At 43.4% G+C, this 15,427-nt stretch overlaps 1 protein-coding gene across 10 annotated transcripts in view; it reads right to left on the minus strand.

Annotated features, from left to right (window-relative positions):
* The window catches only part of Brca1 (BRCA1 DNA repair associated), a 76,553-nt gene that overhangs the window by 14,464 nt on the left and 46,662 nt on the right, over positions 1-15,427 (minus strand). For all 10 annotated transcript variants that reach the window (XR_013053080.1, XR_013053079.1, XM_042282856.2 and 7 more), the window contains 4 exons: positions 13,013-13,142; positions 9,875-10,053; positions 7,359-7,645; positions 3,207-3,294 (listed from right to left, as the gene is read on the minus strand). Coding sequence is in view for 8 of the 10 variants with exons in the window: in XM_042282856.2 (XP_042138790.1) it covers positions 3,207-3,294; positions 7,359-7,645; positions 9,875-10,053; positions 13,013-13,142 (684 nt within the window). In the remaining 2 variants the exon portion in view is untranslated. The remainder of the gene's footprint in view (positions 1-3,206; positions 3,295-7,358; positions 7,646-9,874; positions 10,054-13,012; positions 13,143-15,427) is intronic.

Raw genomic sequence — 15,427 nt, forward strand, 5'->3', positions numbered from 1 at the left:
TTGTCAGCCTCAGCTTTGAGATGCCAAGGCTAGCTAGAGTTCTTTCCTATGTTAATTAGTACTAGTGATTAATGTGAGTAGAGCTCTACTTTACCAGACAGCAATATGTAAGAGAAAAAACTAGTGTTCAAGTCCTAAATTTGAAAAAAAAAAAAAAGAGAGAGAGAGAGAGAGAAAAGATGCTAAATCAGAAACACCAATGTGACAAGTTCGCCCCTGCAGTCTCTCCCTGGGGACCCTGACCCCTTGTATTCCTGAGAGGGTTAGGGAATCAGTCTGTCACAGCTATTCTTCTTCCTATGTAGGTATTTCAATAAGCAGCAGCTGAGAATCTGTTTATTGCCGAGTGTTTCAAAGGTCCCTTTGAAGAACTAAGCAAACTGAGAAAAACCCATTAAAACAGGAGAAATGTATTCAACTAAATCCCAAACACAGCAGGCCATCTGCGAGTAGTGGAAGCGGCCATTCTGCCTCACAGAATTCCTCATAATTTTTGAAGCTTCTTGTTTAAATGCTATAAAAGCTGATTCTAGTTCACAAGCAACAAATGCTGTATTGCCTTTGACTTTAAAGAGTTACTTTAGATTTAATTTGTGTTTTAAAGCTCTCTTACACCCTTTATCACCTTTGATTCAAACCTATTTCTTAAAATATACTAAAGTTTAACGACATTCCTCTCTCAAACGGTACTTAGCTTGCCGTATCTTGTTCTGGCACCTGATTCCAATGAGCACTGCCCTCTGGTACAATTTTCATGCATGAGAAACCTAGATCATAGCAGTCTTAAGGCTGAGTCAAAGGGCTTTGGGCTCTGTGGTCATCTGAATGTAATTGGCCCCCATAATCCTGAAGGGAGTGGCACTATTAGGAGGTGTGGCCTTGTTGGAGTAGGTATAGGCTCACTGGAGGAAATGTGTCACTGTGGGGATGAGCTTTGAGTCTTCCTATGCTTGGGATACCGCCCAGTGTCTCAGACCATTTCCTGCAAGATGTAGGACTCTCAGCTACTTCTCCAGCACCATGTCTGCCTGTGTGTCACCATGCTTTCTACCATGATGATGGACTGAACCTCTGAACTCTAAGTGAGCCCCAATTAAATGTTTTCCTTTGTAAGAGTTGCCGTGGTCATGGTGTCTCTTACAGCAATAGAAACTTTAACTAAGACAGGCTCTAAGGACAGAGATATCCCAGAATGGGCAAGCGTACACTGGAAAACCAATTCTGTTAGCAAGGTTTAGATTGCAGTCATAATTGTGCCCCCCACATCCCTGTGCAGTTTTCTGACTTTCCCAGTCTTACAATGATTCTTCAGATGCTTAAAGATGGATATCCAAGCCCCTTGAGTCTTCTCATTCTTCCTTTATCCTCTGCCAAACAGCACTTTTATTAAATTTTTTTTTCTTAGATTTGTTTTATGTATGACTGTTTTGCTTACATGTATGTTTGTGTATCACATGCATGTATGGTGCCTGAGGTCACAAGAGGGTGTTGGATCCTCTGGAACTAGAGTTATGGATGGTTGTGAATTGCCATGTGGGTGCTGGGGATCAAACCTGGAGCCTCTGTAAGAACAAGTGCTCTTAACGGCTGAGCCATTGCTCCAGCCCGCCAGCGTTATTTTGAGTTTCTTTTCCCCATCTACCTCTTGATACACTCGAAGCTTTTTTTTTTTTTGGTTTTTTGAGACAGGGTTACTCTGTAACAGTCCTGGTCACTCTGTAGACCAGGAGGGCCTCAAACTCACAGAGATCCACCTTCCCCTGCCTCCCAAGTGCTAGGATTAAAGGTGTGTGCCACCACCTCCTGGCCTCTCTAAGCTTATTAGTGAGTGCCACAGTGAAAACACTGTGTTCAGCACAGAAAATATTACCTAGACAGTCACTCCAGCAGAAGATTCATCAAAGGCTAGATCCTACTTCTCTTGCTACATGTATCAGGCTTGTATTAATGCAGGCCAGTTTCACATAAGCTTTTCAGCAGCCCTGAAATGTTGACTCAGATTTTACACAGTCAACTGAAAACTCCCAGAAGTATCTTATACAAGCACAATTAGGACTGAAAAAGCAGAGAGCACATGACAGGTGAGCGGCTCCACTCTTGCCCTCCTTTCCACGTTAAGGTTATAGGACACACACCCAGCACACTCAGCCAGGAGCCACATGTAGCCACATCCCACAGTCTGAGAGATGGAGACTCACTTCCACCCTGCTCTCTCTGCCTTACTTGCTCTTCCATGGCCCAGTCACACTGTTCTAGACCCACTGCACTCCAAGCAGGCACACAGGAGGTGGTTGGGCAGTTAGTTCATCTTGTCACTCTGCAAAGTCTAACCCAGCATAAGGTCATACAAGAGTACTGTCTTTATAAAGCAGTAACTGACTACTAGGAGACTTCATCCATGGCACCCTTACACAAAGGCAGTCTCAACACTGATCTGAAATGCTAGGCCCAAAAGTATTTTTGGAAAATTTGCATATATATGAGACATCTTTCGTGCATAACACAAATCCATTTTTTGTTGCTGCTTCATTTGTTTTTTGAGACAAGGTCTTGCTTTATAGTCTAGGCTGGACTTGAACCTCTGATCTTCCTTCCTCAGTCTCCTGAATGCTGGGATCAAAGCATTGAGTTACCACAGCCAACTTGTTGATGTTTTATATATATATATGTATATGCTAAGGGTAATTTTTTATTTATGGTGCTGGAGATAGTACCCAGGGCAGTGGTTCTCAACCTTATTAATGCTGTCATCCTTCAATACAGTTCCTCATATGGCAATTCCCAAGCATGAAATTATTTTCATTGTTACTTCATAAGTGTAATTTTGCTAGTTATGAATCATAATGTAAACATTTGTGTTTTCTGATGGTCTTAGGTGACCCCTGAGAAAAGGTCTTTCAACCCCATTGGGTCACGACCTACAGGTTGAGAACCAATGACCTAGGGCCTTGCCCATGCCAACTAAGTGGTACTCCTCCACCAGGCTTCATCTGCAAACCCTAAAGGCAACTTTACACACCATGCTTCATGTGCCCACATCCTGACTATGAACTGTGGCACGAAAAGTAATTTTCCATTTGCAATGCTATGTCCATATTCAAATAGTTGTAGATTTTGAATTTTGGGATTTGAATTTTTTATTTATATGGCTCTTAATGTGGTTTATGAGATAAAAGCAATATAGTCTGTAAAGGTTTGTAGTATACCTGTTTTTATAATGACATGTGTAGTCTCTTCAGTAATTACATCAGTTAAAATGAGGCGGTATTTTTCAGCAAACTTTTGCACAATCATCTGAAACAAAAATCAAACATTGAATTATGTTAAGTAAGGGGCTGGAGAGATGGCTTAATAGTCAAGAGCACTGGCTGCTCTTTCATAGGACCCAGGTTCAATTCCCAGTAACAACATGGCGGCTTACAACTGTCTGCAATGCCAGTTCCAGGGAATCTGTACTCTCACACTAACATACATGCAGACAATTCATCAATGCACATAAAATAAATAAAATCTGCCCCCCAACCCCCCTCAAGACAGGGTTTTTCTGTGTAACTTTGGTGCCTTTCCTGGAACTTGAGGCTGGCTTCAAACTCACAGAGATCTGCCTGGCTCTGCCTCCGGAGTGCTGGGATTAAAGGCGTGTACTACCACTGCCCAGCCATAAAATCTTAAAAAAAAATTATGCTAAATTATCTCAGGTACACAGCTTAGAGTATTAGTTATTCTATTTTTATTTATTTATTTTTTTTGGTTTTTTGAGACAGGGTTTCTCTGTGTAGCTTTGCGCCTTTCCTGGAACTCGCTTTGGAGACCAGGCTGGCCTCGAACTCAGAGATCCGCCTGGCTCTGCCTCCCGAGTGCTGGGATTAAAGGCGTGCACCACCACCACCCGGCTAGAGTATTATTCTAATTGAGTCTCCTTCCTCAGAAAAGGGACACCCTAAAAAATTTTTAAATGTCCATTGTGTGTTTGTATATGTGCATGCACTGCAGTGTGCACATGGCTCTCTCCTTCCATTCCCTTGGGTGTTTTGGGGATTGAACTCAGGTCGTCAGGCTTACATGCAAACACCTTTTTTTTTTTTTTTTTTTCTTCTTTTTTTTTTTTTTTGTGATATATATTTTTTATTTTACAATACCATTCAGTTCTACATATCAGCCATGGGTTCCCCTATTCTCCCCCCTCCCACGCCCTCCCCTTACCCCCAGCCCACCCTCCATTCCCACCTCCTCCAGGACAAGTCCTCCCCCGAGGACTGTGATCGACTTGGTAGACTCAGTCCAGGGAGGTCCAGTCCCTTCCTCCCAGACTGAGCCAAGTGTCCCTGCATAAGTTCCTGGTTTCAAACAGCCAACTCATGGAATGAGCACAGGACTTGGTCCCACTGCCTAGATACATGCAAACACCTTTACCTGTTTAGTCACCCGGATCACCTTGCCCTGGCTTTGAAAAATATAACATGGTTGAAATCTCAAAATTGGTAACTTAAAAACTATGCCACCAGGCATGGTGGCACACAGCTTTAATTCCGGTACTCGGGAAGCAGAGGCAGGCAGATCTCCATGAGTTCAAGGCCAATCTGGTCTTAAAACTGAGTTCTAGCCGCGGTGGTGACGCACGCCTTTAATCCCAGCACTCGGGAGGCAGAGCCAGGCGGATCTCTGTGAGTTCGAGGCCAGCCTGGTCTCCGAGTTCCAGGAAAGGCACAAAGCTACAGAGAAACCCTGTCTCAAAAAAAAAAAACAAAAAACAAAAAACAAAAAACAAAAAACTGAGTTCTAGTCCAGCCAGGGCTACATTGTGAGATCTTGTCTTAAATAAGTAAACAATACCCACCCCCAACACACACAAGCAAAGAAACAAAACCCCAAAACCATGTATAAGTCAGAGAGAGACATTCTAATGCAGTCTAATGTAGTACTAGAAGCCAGGGAATTACAACCAAAGATCATTTAACTTGATTCTCTGAGTTTCTTTACAGAAAGACAGACCACCAACCTATAACAGATTTATCAGCCTACATCTCATAAACTGAGTGGTAACTAGCCTTATATAGAAAGTTTTGCTGTAGACATATATGTGGGAGCCCGTTCTCGGGTTCCCTGTGGCTTTACCGAGCAGGTCCGAATAGAGGATGATCAGGACCACGGGCCTGAGTGTAGGTGTCTGAGATGGTCTGCACTTGGCTGTGCTGGGGGAGGAGGTCTTTTGCTCTACCCCTTGGCGTCTCTATAAAAACCCTGGGCCAGAGACAGTCGGGGCCCGTTGGAATAGGTTCCAGGCCCTCTCGAGGCTATCCTTTATTTTCTATCTGTTTATATCTCCGCAAGATTCTCCACTATAAATCCTTCTATCTAATATTTCCTGCTGATCACACTCAAGAAAACTCTGGGAAGCTGTGGGGGTGGTGGGTAAACGCCATATATATATATACTTTAAAACCAAGACTCAACTCTGATAGTTACAAAGCATTCAAGATATTTGTAGTCAGTGCAAAAAATATCAATTTTCAGGCTGGAGAGATGGCTCAGAGGTTAAGAGCACTGACTGCTCTTCCAGAGGACCCAGGTTCAATTCCCAGCACCCACATGGCAGCTCACAACTGTCTGTAACTCCAGGATTCAATACCCTTACACAGGCATACACATTGGCATACATAGAAGCAAAACATCAACAAAATAAAAATAAATTAAAAAAAAATCAATTCTCTCTTAAGGAAAAATATTGGAAGAGATTCATTCTCCCCAAAAGAAATCTAGAGTCCCTTAGCTATTATCTATCACGCAAATAAAAATCAATAGGCAGTAAAAGAAATTAACCAGATCCATTTGGGGAACAGTTGACATAACTGGTAGCTACTGTTTGGTAAATAAGCTTTTTTACCGGGAGCACCATTTTCCAGCCCTTGACACCCATGCAAATGTCTATGTGCCCCTGAATACTGCAGTGGAAGCTGGCCACCTCTCATGCTGCCTACTGCACACTGTCCTCAGCCCCGGGAAACGGCAGGCTGGAGAGGCCAATGCCCCCCCCCCCACTTTTGCCGCTGCCCTGTGCCAGTGTCATTAGCAATTCTGAACTGGTTAATTGCTGAAATCCCAACCTTCAAACAGTGTTCAGTCAGAAGAGCAACTGCTGAAAAGATCATCTTAATGCCGGCTTCAGAATTAATCATGTGTAATACAGTCAGTGGCTTTCATCATAAATTTAACACACTTCAGCAAACCTGAATAGAGCTCAAAGTTTTCCTCTCTACTTGTTTAAAGAAAACATGCACCCAAGCCACTTGTAGTCTAATCTGCACCTCAGAATTGCCCAGGGCAAAAACGATCAGACCACTCCAGCTATCTCTAAAAAGCTGAACACACAGAACAAAGGAACAGTGAATACAAATTTCAGTGAATAAATGGGAATTCTAGATGTGTAGGTAAGTCCATCAAGAGCTATTTAAGCAAACACAGGTGAGAATTTTCCGAGCAAACTGCTGCCCGAGCATGGACTATGAGGTGACAAAGTCAACAGTTACTATCCTGTACTGACACACGTATCTATCAGAGCAGACAAAGCTTGCTCTGCCCTTTCAATAGCAGGACACATGGGCCACCGAGAACTTATGCAGTCACTACCTGCAGAGCCATTAGGATGGGAACGGTGCCTCGCCTATGAAGGCTCTATTAAGCAGGACACTTGAGAATGGTTTAGTCGCCTCTCAGTGTGCAATAAATGGCATCTACTATTAAATCCAATTGATAGTCTGGTATGTTATTATACTTTAAAGAAATATGCAATTATTTTATTATTATAACAGCTAATTATAGGAGAAATAAATTTCCCAGAATGCTTGGAATCTATAAGCAGCTTAAAAAGAAACATGGGTTCAGTGGGCTTCATGTTTCCATGAGTAGGAAACAATTCCCATTTCTGGCACCAGGCCCTAGGAGGTGCCCAAATCCTAATAAGCAAGGGGTGCCACAGGACAGAGGGGACACAGCAGGTTATTGAAAAAGCTGTCTTACAGCCAAGATAAAGACAGACAGACCCTGGGGAAATGCCACTGTCGGGCAGTATTCTCGAAGCAGTCTACATTTAGTTAGACATGCTGATAAGTTTACCTAGATGTGAATCAGGAAAACGATGCCGTCTAGAGAAAGATGCTGTATCTAGTTACATTTTTTTTTTTTTATAAAAAGAAAATTTGAATACAGTCCAAAAACCAGTACCATACCCAGCAAGGTGTCTAGTACTGAGTAATTATTTCCTCAGACAGACTCCTTCCTAGCGGTTATTCATCGCTAGTACTTCTATAGCAGTCATGTCAAGTCCCAGTCACTACAGAGGTAATTATGAATCCACTCACTACTTCTTTGAGGGTCAAGCCTGACACCACCATGGATATTCCTTTAGTGGCTCTTCCTTTTGAAGATGTCAGTGCTGGCTTCATCTCGCTCACAGTTTCTACAGCTGCAGTGTGAGCACAAGCAGCAGCTGGACCCTTGAAAGACTCAGCAGCTTGACACTGGGATATTTTCCGTGTAGAGGTTGAAGCTGGTGTCGTGCAAACAAGAGCTGGCTCTTCAGAGGACTCAGACTCAGGGTCTCTATTAGAAAAAAGGCTGATTCCAGATTCCAGATATGGGGTTCCTTCTGCAAGGAAGAGAAGTTTAACTTAAATTGCAACAAATGTTGAATTCAAGATTCCAGTCTCTGTGAAGACTTAAAGACCCATTCGGTTATATTACAAGGACACTGTTGGTTAAAGCATGGTGCCTTAGTTTCTCTACAGAACAATATGGCATTATTTAAAAAAAGAAACAGCACAGGGCTGGAGAGATGGCTGCTCTTCCCGAAGACCCAGGTGTGGTTTACAGTACCTGCATGGTAGCTTAAAATTGCTTCTAACTTTAGATCAGGGCATCCAACACCATCTTCTGGCCTCTATGGGAACCAGGCATGAACGTGGTGCACAGATATACATGTAGGCAAACCACCCATATACATAAAATAAAAGTAAATAAATCTTATTTGATAGGATGTGTACTGCAACACTGCAACTCTGTTTATAATAATGTAATTTTAGAAATGACTTAAATGTCCAGTGAGATTGTGCAGGAAACGCATTTGGGTTGTCAGGCTTGGCAGAAAGTGCTTCTACCTGCTCAGACATCTTACTGGCCCATCCATTAGATTTTACACTTTGAAAATAAAGGCTGATGAGCAAAGACGGTTCTAACACATTAAAGATAGCTAAAAATATGCATTCATACATTTCCTGATTTATTTGTTGTAAGTCCGTGCACATTTATTAGCACATCCACTTACTTACTCACTTACATGCTGTAAGTGTATGTGATGTAGAGTGAGAGGACAACTTACAGGAGGCTGGCTCCTTCCTTTCTTTCCTGGCATCCTGTGAGCCCCACAGGTAACTCACAAGTCATCAGACCTGGCGGCAAGTGCCCTGACCTGATCACCCATCTTGCCAGTCCGGAAATATTTACTGTAGTCAGACCTGGTGGCATAAGCCTAGAAGCCCAGCTACTGGAGGCTCCAGTAGGAGGATCACAAGTCCAAGGTTTACCCGGGCTACACAAGTTTAAAACGATTTAACTGATTAGTTGAAATAGGGTCTTACACACACAGACGGTCACTGATGAAACTGGCCTTGAACTCTAGGTGAAGCAATCCTCCTGCATCAGCTACTCAAGTAACTGAAACTACAGACATGTACCACTATATCACATTTATAACTATATTCTAAAAATAAAACTCTGAGTAAAATAACTAAAGAAGCCAGGTAGTGCTAGGGCATACCTTTAATCCCAGCACTCGGGAGGCTGATCTCTATGAGTTCAAGGCCAGCCTGGTCTACAAAGTGAGTTCTAGTACAGCCAAAGCTGTTCATTCATATTCATTAAAAAAAGCTCACTTCAGGTTGTGACTCATTTTCCAGTAAAGGACAGACCTTTAACTTTATTCCAGGTCTTACAATTCTAACAGGTGAAGCAAAACACGTAGATAATAACCAACCAGACCCTACGTATCACCTTCAAAACTATTAGTAATCCACTATGGGCTTTTCACAGAGAGTGGCTGCTTTCTGACTCGGGCAGAAGAACAGCAGCAAATGACCTTGCTGAAGGGACACCAGCCCACTTGAGCATGTGGCTCTGGCAGGCCTTGCCCTTCTCCCCATCCCCTCTGCCTTGCTAAAAACTGTTAGATTTCATTCCTTAAGCTAGCCACCAAACCAAGATCTATTCCCTTATTTAGCTACTTTCTCCTTCTGAGGCTGACTACCAAGGTCCAGCTATTGAAGTATTGAAGTTCAGCAACCAGAAGCTCCCTTAGGTTCACCCAATCAACATGCCCAATTAAAATTAAACACCTCATCCTAACACAGGGCTTCCCGTTTTTCCTTTATAAACCGCCATTTGCCTATGTGCCACGTCTGTCTGTTCTCTATCCAGAAGCAGTCCTTTCTCCTCCAGGACAAACAGCCCTGTCCCCTTTCCCTTGTCCCTACCTCCTTTCCGCAGCATCCCAGCCCATCCTAACACAGACCTTCCCTCTCCTCTCAAGAACGACACCTGCAAGGTCATTGGCCGCTGAGTTCTGCCTGAGTCAGAAAGCAGCCACTTTAACCTTTCTTCCCTGCTTAATAAAGGATCTCTCTGTGAAAATAGGTGTTAGGTGTGGTTTGAGCCTAATCCGGGGTCTAGGAGGGAGCCCCCACTGTTGGGGGTCTCCTTCATTGACAGTTGTAATAATTTTCAAGCAAACTCAGATTGTAGCTCATGTTATTTTTCAAAAGTATACTTTATATATAGGATATAGAAACGAAGTGTTTCTCCATTAAAAAAGATGAAGCATTACCTAGATCTTGCCTTGGCAAGTAAGATGGCCCTGTTAAGTTGTGTGGTTCACATGACTTCTCTGCTTCAACAACCTGAAGGAGCTCCTCTTGAGACTGGAAGCTTCTGTTTTGAAGACTCCCAGAGCGGCTGTGGGAGGCGCACCTATTGCCTGCCGACGGAGATTTAAAAGAGGAAGGCCTGGAAAGACGGATGAAAGAGGAAAACTGTCACCACCAATCCGGAAAGGCCTTATCATAACTCCTCGGCAGCCAAAGCGTAAGTGAAACATCTCACTGTCAGAGAAATAAGGGATGACCAGCCAAAAAGCCTACACGACAGCCCAGGAGCCTAGATTCACGCTGCCTGCCAACCCGCCACCGCTGACATATGACACCTCCCCTCAGGGCTGCGCCGAGGCAGTAGATCTCGGAGCTGTTTAAAAGCATGTCAGCTTTTTTTTTCCTTTGCCAAATTATCCATTGATGCTAATTCAGATTCTATACACTATTCCATCTGAGTTAGTCCTCTTATGGAAACAGAAAACTGAGCAAGGCTCACACCTCTACACTTTATTTCCACCTAATTTGAGAAGAATTTATTTATAGCATTACCCCCTTTCCCTGAATTTTCAGTGTCCAAAGTCATTCTAAAACAAGAGGCTGGGCCGGCGAGATGGCTCAGCAGTTAACAGCACTTCTTCCTGCAGAGGATCTGGATTGGAGTCCCAGCACACACATGGTAGTTCACAACTGTCCATAACTCCAGTTCCAGGATACACATGATACAGACATACATCTGAGCAAAACATACATTAAAAAAAAAGAGCCAGGAAGACTAAAAGTCTACCTCCTGAGGTAGAAGTAGAAGAGCAGGAGTTCAAGGTTGCTCTTGCTACATAGTAAGTTCAAACCCAGCCTGAGCTACCTGAGACCCTCGAAACAACATACAAAAATAAATGCGATTAATGAAAATTAATAATAATAAAAAAAAGCTAACTATTGGGGTGGGCACATACTTCAGTGGGAAAGCACTTTGCTTAAAGTATAGGAAAGCCTGCATCTGATCCCCACCATCACAACCCCTAAAAAGTAAACTATTAAATGTTAATAATATATGTGCCCGGGACTGGAGAGATGGCTCAGAGGTTAAGAGCACTGGCTGCTCTTCCAGAGGACCTGAGTTCAATTCCCAGCAACCACATGGTGGCTTACAGATCTGGTGCCCTCTTCTGGCCTGCAGGCATGTGCAAGCAGAATACATAATATATATGTATATGTATATGCCCAACAAGTTCTTCCAGTCTTTTTTTTTTTTTTTTTTTTTTTTTAACGATTTATTTATTACGTATACAGTGTTCTGTCTGCAGGTCAGAAGAGGGCACCAGATCTCATTATGGATGGTTGTGAGCCACCATGTGGTTGCTGGGAATTAAACTCAGGTCCTCTGGAAGAGCAGCCAGTGCTCTTAACCTCTGAGCCATCTCTCCAGCCCCCAGTTCCTCCAGTCTTTTGAGTGTGTATGACTTAGTATGCCAACCAAACATAGCTTTAGTGCCCAAGGAAAAAGATCTTTTTCATTTTTTTGTTAGACAAATAATGCTAGTACCTGTAGCACAAATTTTTTTTTTTAAAGATTTATTTATTTATTATGTATACAGTGTTCTGCCTACATGTGTGCCTGCATACCAGAAGACGGCACCAGATCTCATTACAGATGGTTGTGAGCCACCACGTGGTTGCTGGGAATTGAACTCAGGACCTCTGGAAGAGCAGCCATGCTCTTAACTGCTGAGCCATCTCTCCAGCCCCCTGTAGCACAAATCTTAAAAGGTCTTATCAATTAAAAAAAATCCAGAGCCAAGTATTGGGGTGAATGTTGAAAGATCAGAGAAGCAGAACCAGCCACAGCTACCTCACCTTGCCAATTCCTCAGTTGGTCCTGTTTCCTCAGACTGGAAGCCTCGGAGTCCTCATCCAAATGGATCTTAGCTGAACTGCTGCTAAAAACTAAAAGCTTTAAAAGGCTGCAGTTCCTGGACTCCACACCTTATAATAAAATCTCAGTTAAGTCCAGGGCCAGGAAAAGATGGCTTTGTTTGATTATTGATAACCTGTCCTCATTCCCCAAAGAAATATATAGGCATAATAGGGATTCAGAAAACAAGAACCCTTGTTTCCTGGAGTGGTGAGATGTTTGTCCTGATAGGTTTAAGTATTTTTGAAAATAAAAGCAGGGTGTGGTGGTACCTGCCTGTAATTCCTGAATTCAGAAGCCTAGCTTGACAGTCTGTATATATATATATTTTAGCAATAGTGATTTCAGCTGCATTATAGTCTGACCTTAAAGCTTAGGTTTTGTAGCTTAGTCCTTGGACACACCCAAAAGCCTATATCCAAATAAACAAAGCAATGTGACCCAGGGCTATTTAGTGCCTCTAATTGTGTACACCTAGTGTTCAGAAGGCTGAAGGAGGGTCACTGCAAGTTTGAGGCCAGCCTGGTCTACAAAGAAAGTTCCAGACCAGCACAGGTAACCCTGTCTCAAAAAACAACCCCCAACCAAAACACAACAAAAAAGAAAACAAACAAACAAACAAACAAATAAAAACCCCAGAAAGGATGGAAGAAACATTGTATACGTAAGGATACAGGTAGAAGCCAGAAATTGACACTGAGCATCCAATTTGATTTTTAGGAGCTAACCAATTTAGATAAACTGACTGTCTTTAGTGCTGTTGTGTCCCCAGAGCTGTGATGACAGGCTTGTGTTACTGCTCCTGGCACTTTTTTGTATGGGTGTAGGCATGCATATGGTTGTGCTTGCATGTGTGTGGGTATGCTTGCATGGGTGGGTGAGTGTGGAGGCCAGAGGATGTCTACCCATCAGGAGTCTACCTCTATGGCCATCTATCCCTCTCTCACTGAATCCAGAGCTCACTGCACCCAGGATCGGCCTGTCTCTGCCCCTGCCCCAGGAATCCCAGGGATTACAGGTATGTGCACCACAAATAACTTGCAGGTGGGTTCTAGGGATCTGAACTCAGGTCCTTTTGTTTGCATGAAAAAGACATTACTGACTGTGTCATCTCCCCAGCCTCAGGAAGGAGTTCAGTGTAAACAAAGATGTCACTTAGACGCCACAGACTGATATTTCTTACCTTCCCACTCTTGTCTCTTTATTTTTACTGGTGGAACTATCTGGAGGTTGTGGTTGGAACTTGTCAGCAGAAATGCACACTGGATTCCGGCTTACAGGATTCTCATTAATGTTCTTTGAAGTTAAAATTGCTTTAAATGGAATGAGAAAAATCTATTTTACTTATTGGTTCCGATGGTCTTAATTTAGGTAAGGTTATTGATTTGGCTTTAAAAGCAGCCATCTGTGACAATCAGACTGGTTCTTTTCTCTTTGTGTGTGTGTGTGACGGGACTCTCATGACCCTCCTGCCTCCATCTCTGCAGCACTTTACCAGCATGTGCCAGAACAAGTGACAGAGGCAGAACCGCACAGACAAGGGCAACACCGAGCTTCTCCTCTTCCTGCCTGTACCGCTCGCTCAAGGGCAGGCTGCCAGCTGTGTGCCAGCACATCTGGCTGTCTGTACCACATTGGACCAAAGGCTTCACGCATGTCAGCCAGGCAGTCCACCCACTGAACTATAATTAAACAAATATAGTAGATAAAAATGAACCGATACAAGTAGTTCAACAGACAAATGCCAGCACCAGGTAGAACGAAATAATTATAAAATAGTAAGAATAAGGGAAGGAACTTTAAGACTTGGTAAATGGAGTTATTCAATCACCACAGGCTGAAAACAAAGCATGTGTCTTTCATTTTTGGCCCTGGGTGATAAGAAAGCAAGAATATATAATGTATTCTTATCTTGGAAGAGAACAGAATTCTGCCCAAATCTCCTCTGCTAACAGGAAAGCAAAAGTACTGGGAAGCACAAGGCACATCTCCTGCTCTGTCTTCCATCAAAGACTGCACAAGATACAGGCTGAAACTTGAACACATGGGGGGAGCAGCAAAGAGTCAGATGAGATGACATTTGCCTCACATCTTCAATTACTGGGAAACAAACAACAAAAACTAAGCCCACCAACAAAAGCACATGCGCTGGCGTACACATCCTCAAGGTGCTGGCTGATGAGGTATCTTGGGTAATATAAGGAGTTAATAAGGAAAGGCACAGGAATGGGAAGATCTAACAGACCCAAGGCAAGGTCTGGCATGTGCTATTCCCTTTGATAAAATGGCTTAAAGGAAAAAATGAACTCATTCTGGAGACCAGGCTGGCAGTAAACTTACAGATCTGCTTGCCTCTGCCCCCTAAGGGCTGGGAATTAAAGGCACGTGCACAGCAGAAGAAATATTTAAACATTAATTAACTGAAAATTAAACATCTTCTATCCCATTAAAAAATCACTGGAATCTAGGTGTGATGGTGCACACCTTTTATCCTAGCACTTGACAGGAGAGACAGAGGAAGCTCTGTGAGTTCTAGGCCAGCCAAGGCTACACAGGGAGACCTCATCTCAAAAACCAACCAACCCACACATCCACCCACCCAGGGACCGTGTTTAACATCAGCACTTGGGAGAGGCAGGGAGGTTTCTGTGAGTTAGAGGTCAGCCTGGTCTACAGAGGGAGTCCTTGGACAGACTACAGAGAACCTGTCTAAAAGACACCCTCCCCCTGGAAAAAAAAGGCATTGGAATTAAAAGTGTGACGGCACAGTAAATATTTAGACATCAAAAACAATTAGTTCAAAACTGAAGGAAGAGTGGTTAAGAGTACATGTTGCCCTTGCAGAGGACTTGGATTTGGTTCCCAGCACCTACATGATGCTCATGTGGGTCCCACAGCCATTTGTAACTTCAGTTCCAGGGGATCCGATGCCCTCTTCTGACCTCTGTGGATACCAGGCACACACTTAGTACATATACACACATGCAGGCAAAACAGTCATACATACAAAATACTTAAATACAGAGCCAGGCATGGTGGCGCACGCCTTTAATCCCAGCACTCGGGAGGCAGAGACAGGTGGATCTCTGTGAGTTTGAGGCCAGCCTGGTCTGCAAAGCAAGCTCCAGGAAGCCAGGACTCTTTTACACAGAGAAACCCTGTCTTGAAAAACAAAACAAAACACCCCACACATCCATACATAAATGCACTTAGAGTATCTTCTATCCACTAAAAAGACTGGTGATCAGGCCTGGTGTCAGAGGCAGGAATATCCAGAGTGAGTTCCAGGTCAGTCAGGGTTCCACAGTAAAATCCTGCTCAGGGAAACAAAACAACACACCCCCTGCCACAATGCACACGAACAGGGTACAGAAGCCATTTGTCTCAGTTAATCCCAACTCATTCAGCTTTAAAAGGAAGGATCCCAGAAAACTGAACAAGTGTTTCTAGGAGTAAACACACTGCAGCTAGAAGAGCTTGGATTTCTCTGAAAATCACTTCTACCACAACGGGCCACGTTCTCACAAATGCTGTTTGCCTCTGAATGCCAGGGAATGTGTGTGCGTGCCTGTCACGTAAGAACCAAATCTACAGAGAG

The sequence above is a fragment of the Peromyscus maniculatus genome, chromosome 8, assembly GCF_049852395.1.
Source record: "Peromyscus maniculatus bairdii isolate BWxNUB_F1_BW_parent chromosome 8, HU_Pman_BW_mat_3.1, whole genome shotgun sequence".
In the NCBI taxonomy this organism is placed as follows: Eukaryota; Metazoa; Chordata; class Mammalia; order Rodentia; family Cricetidae; genus Peromyscus; species Peromyscus maniculatus.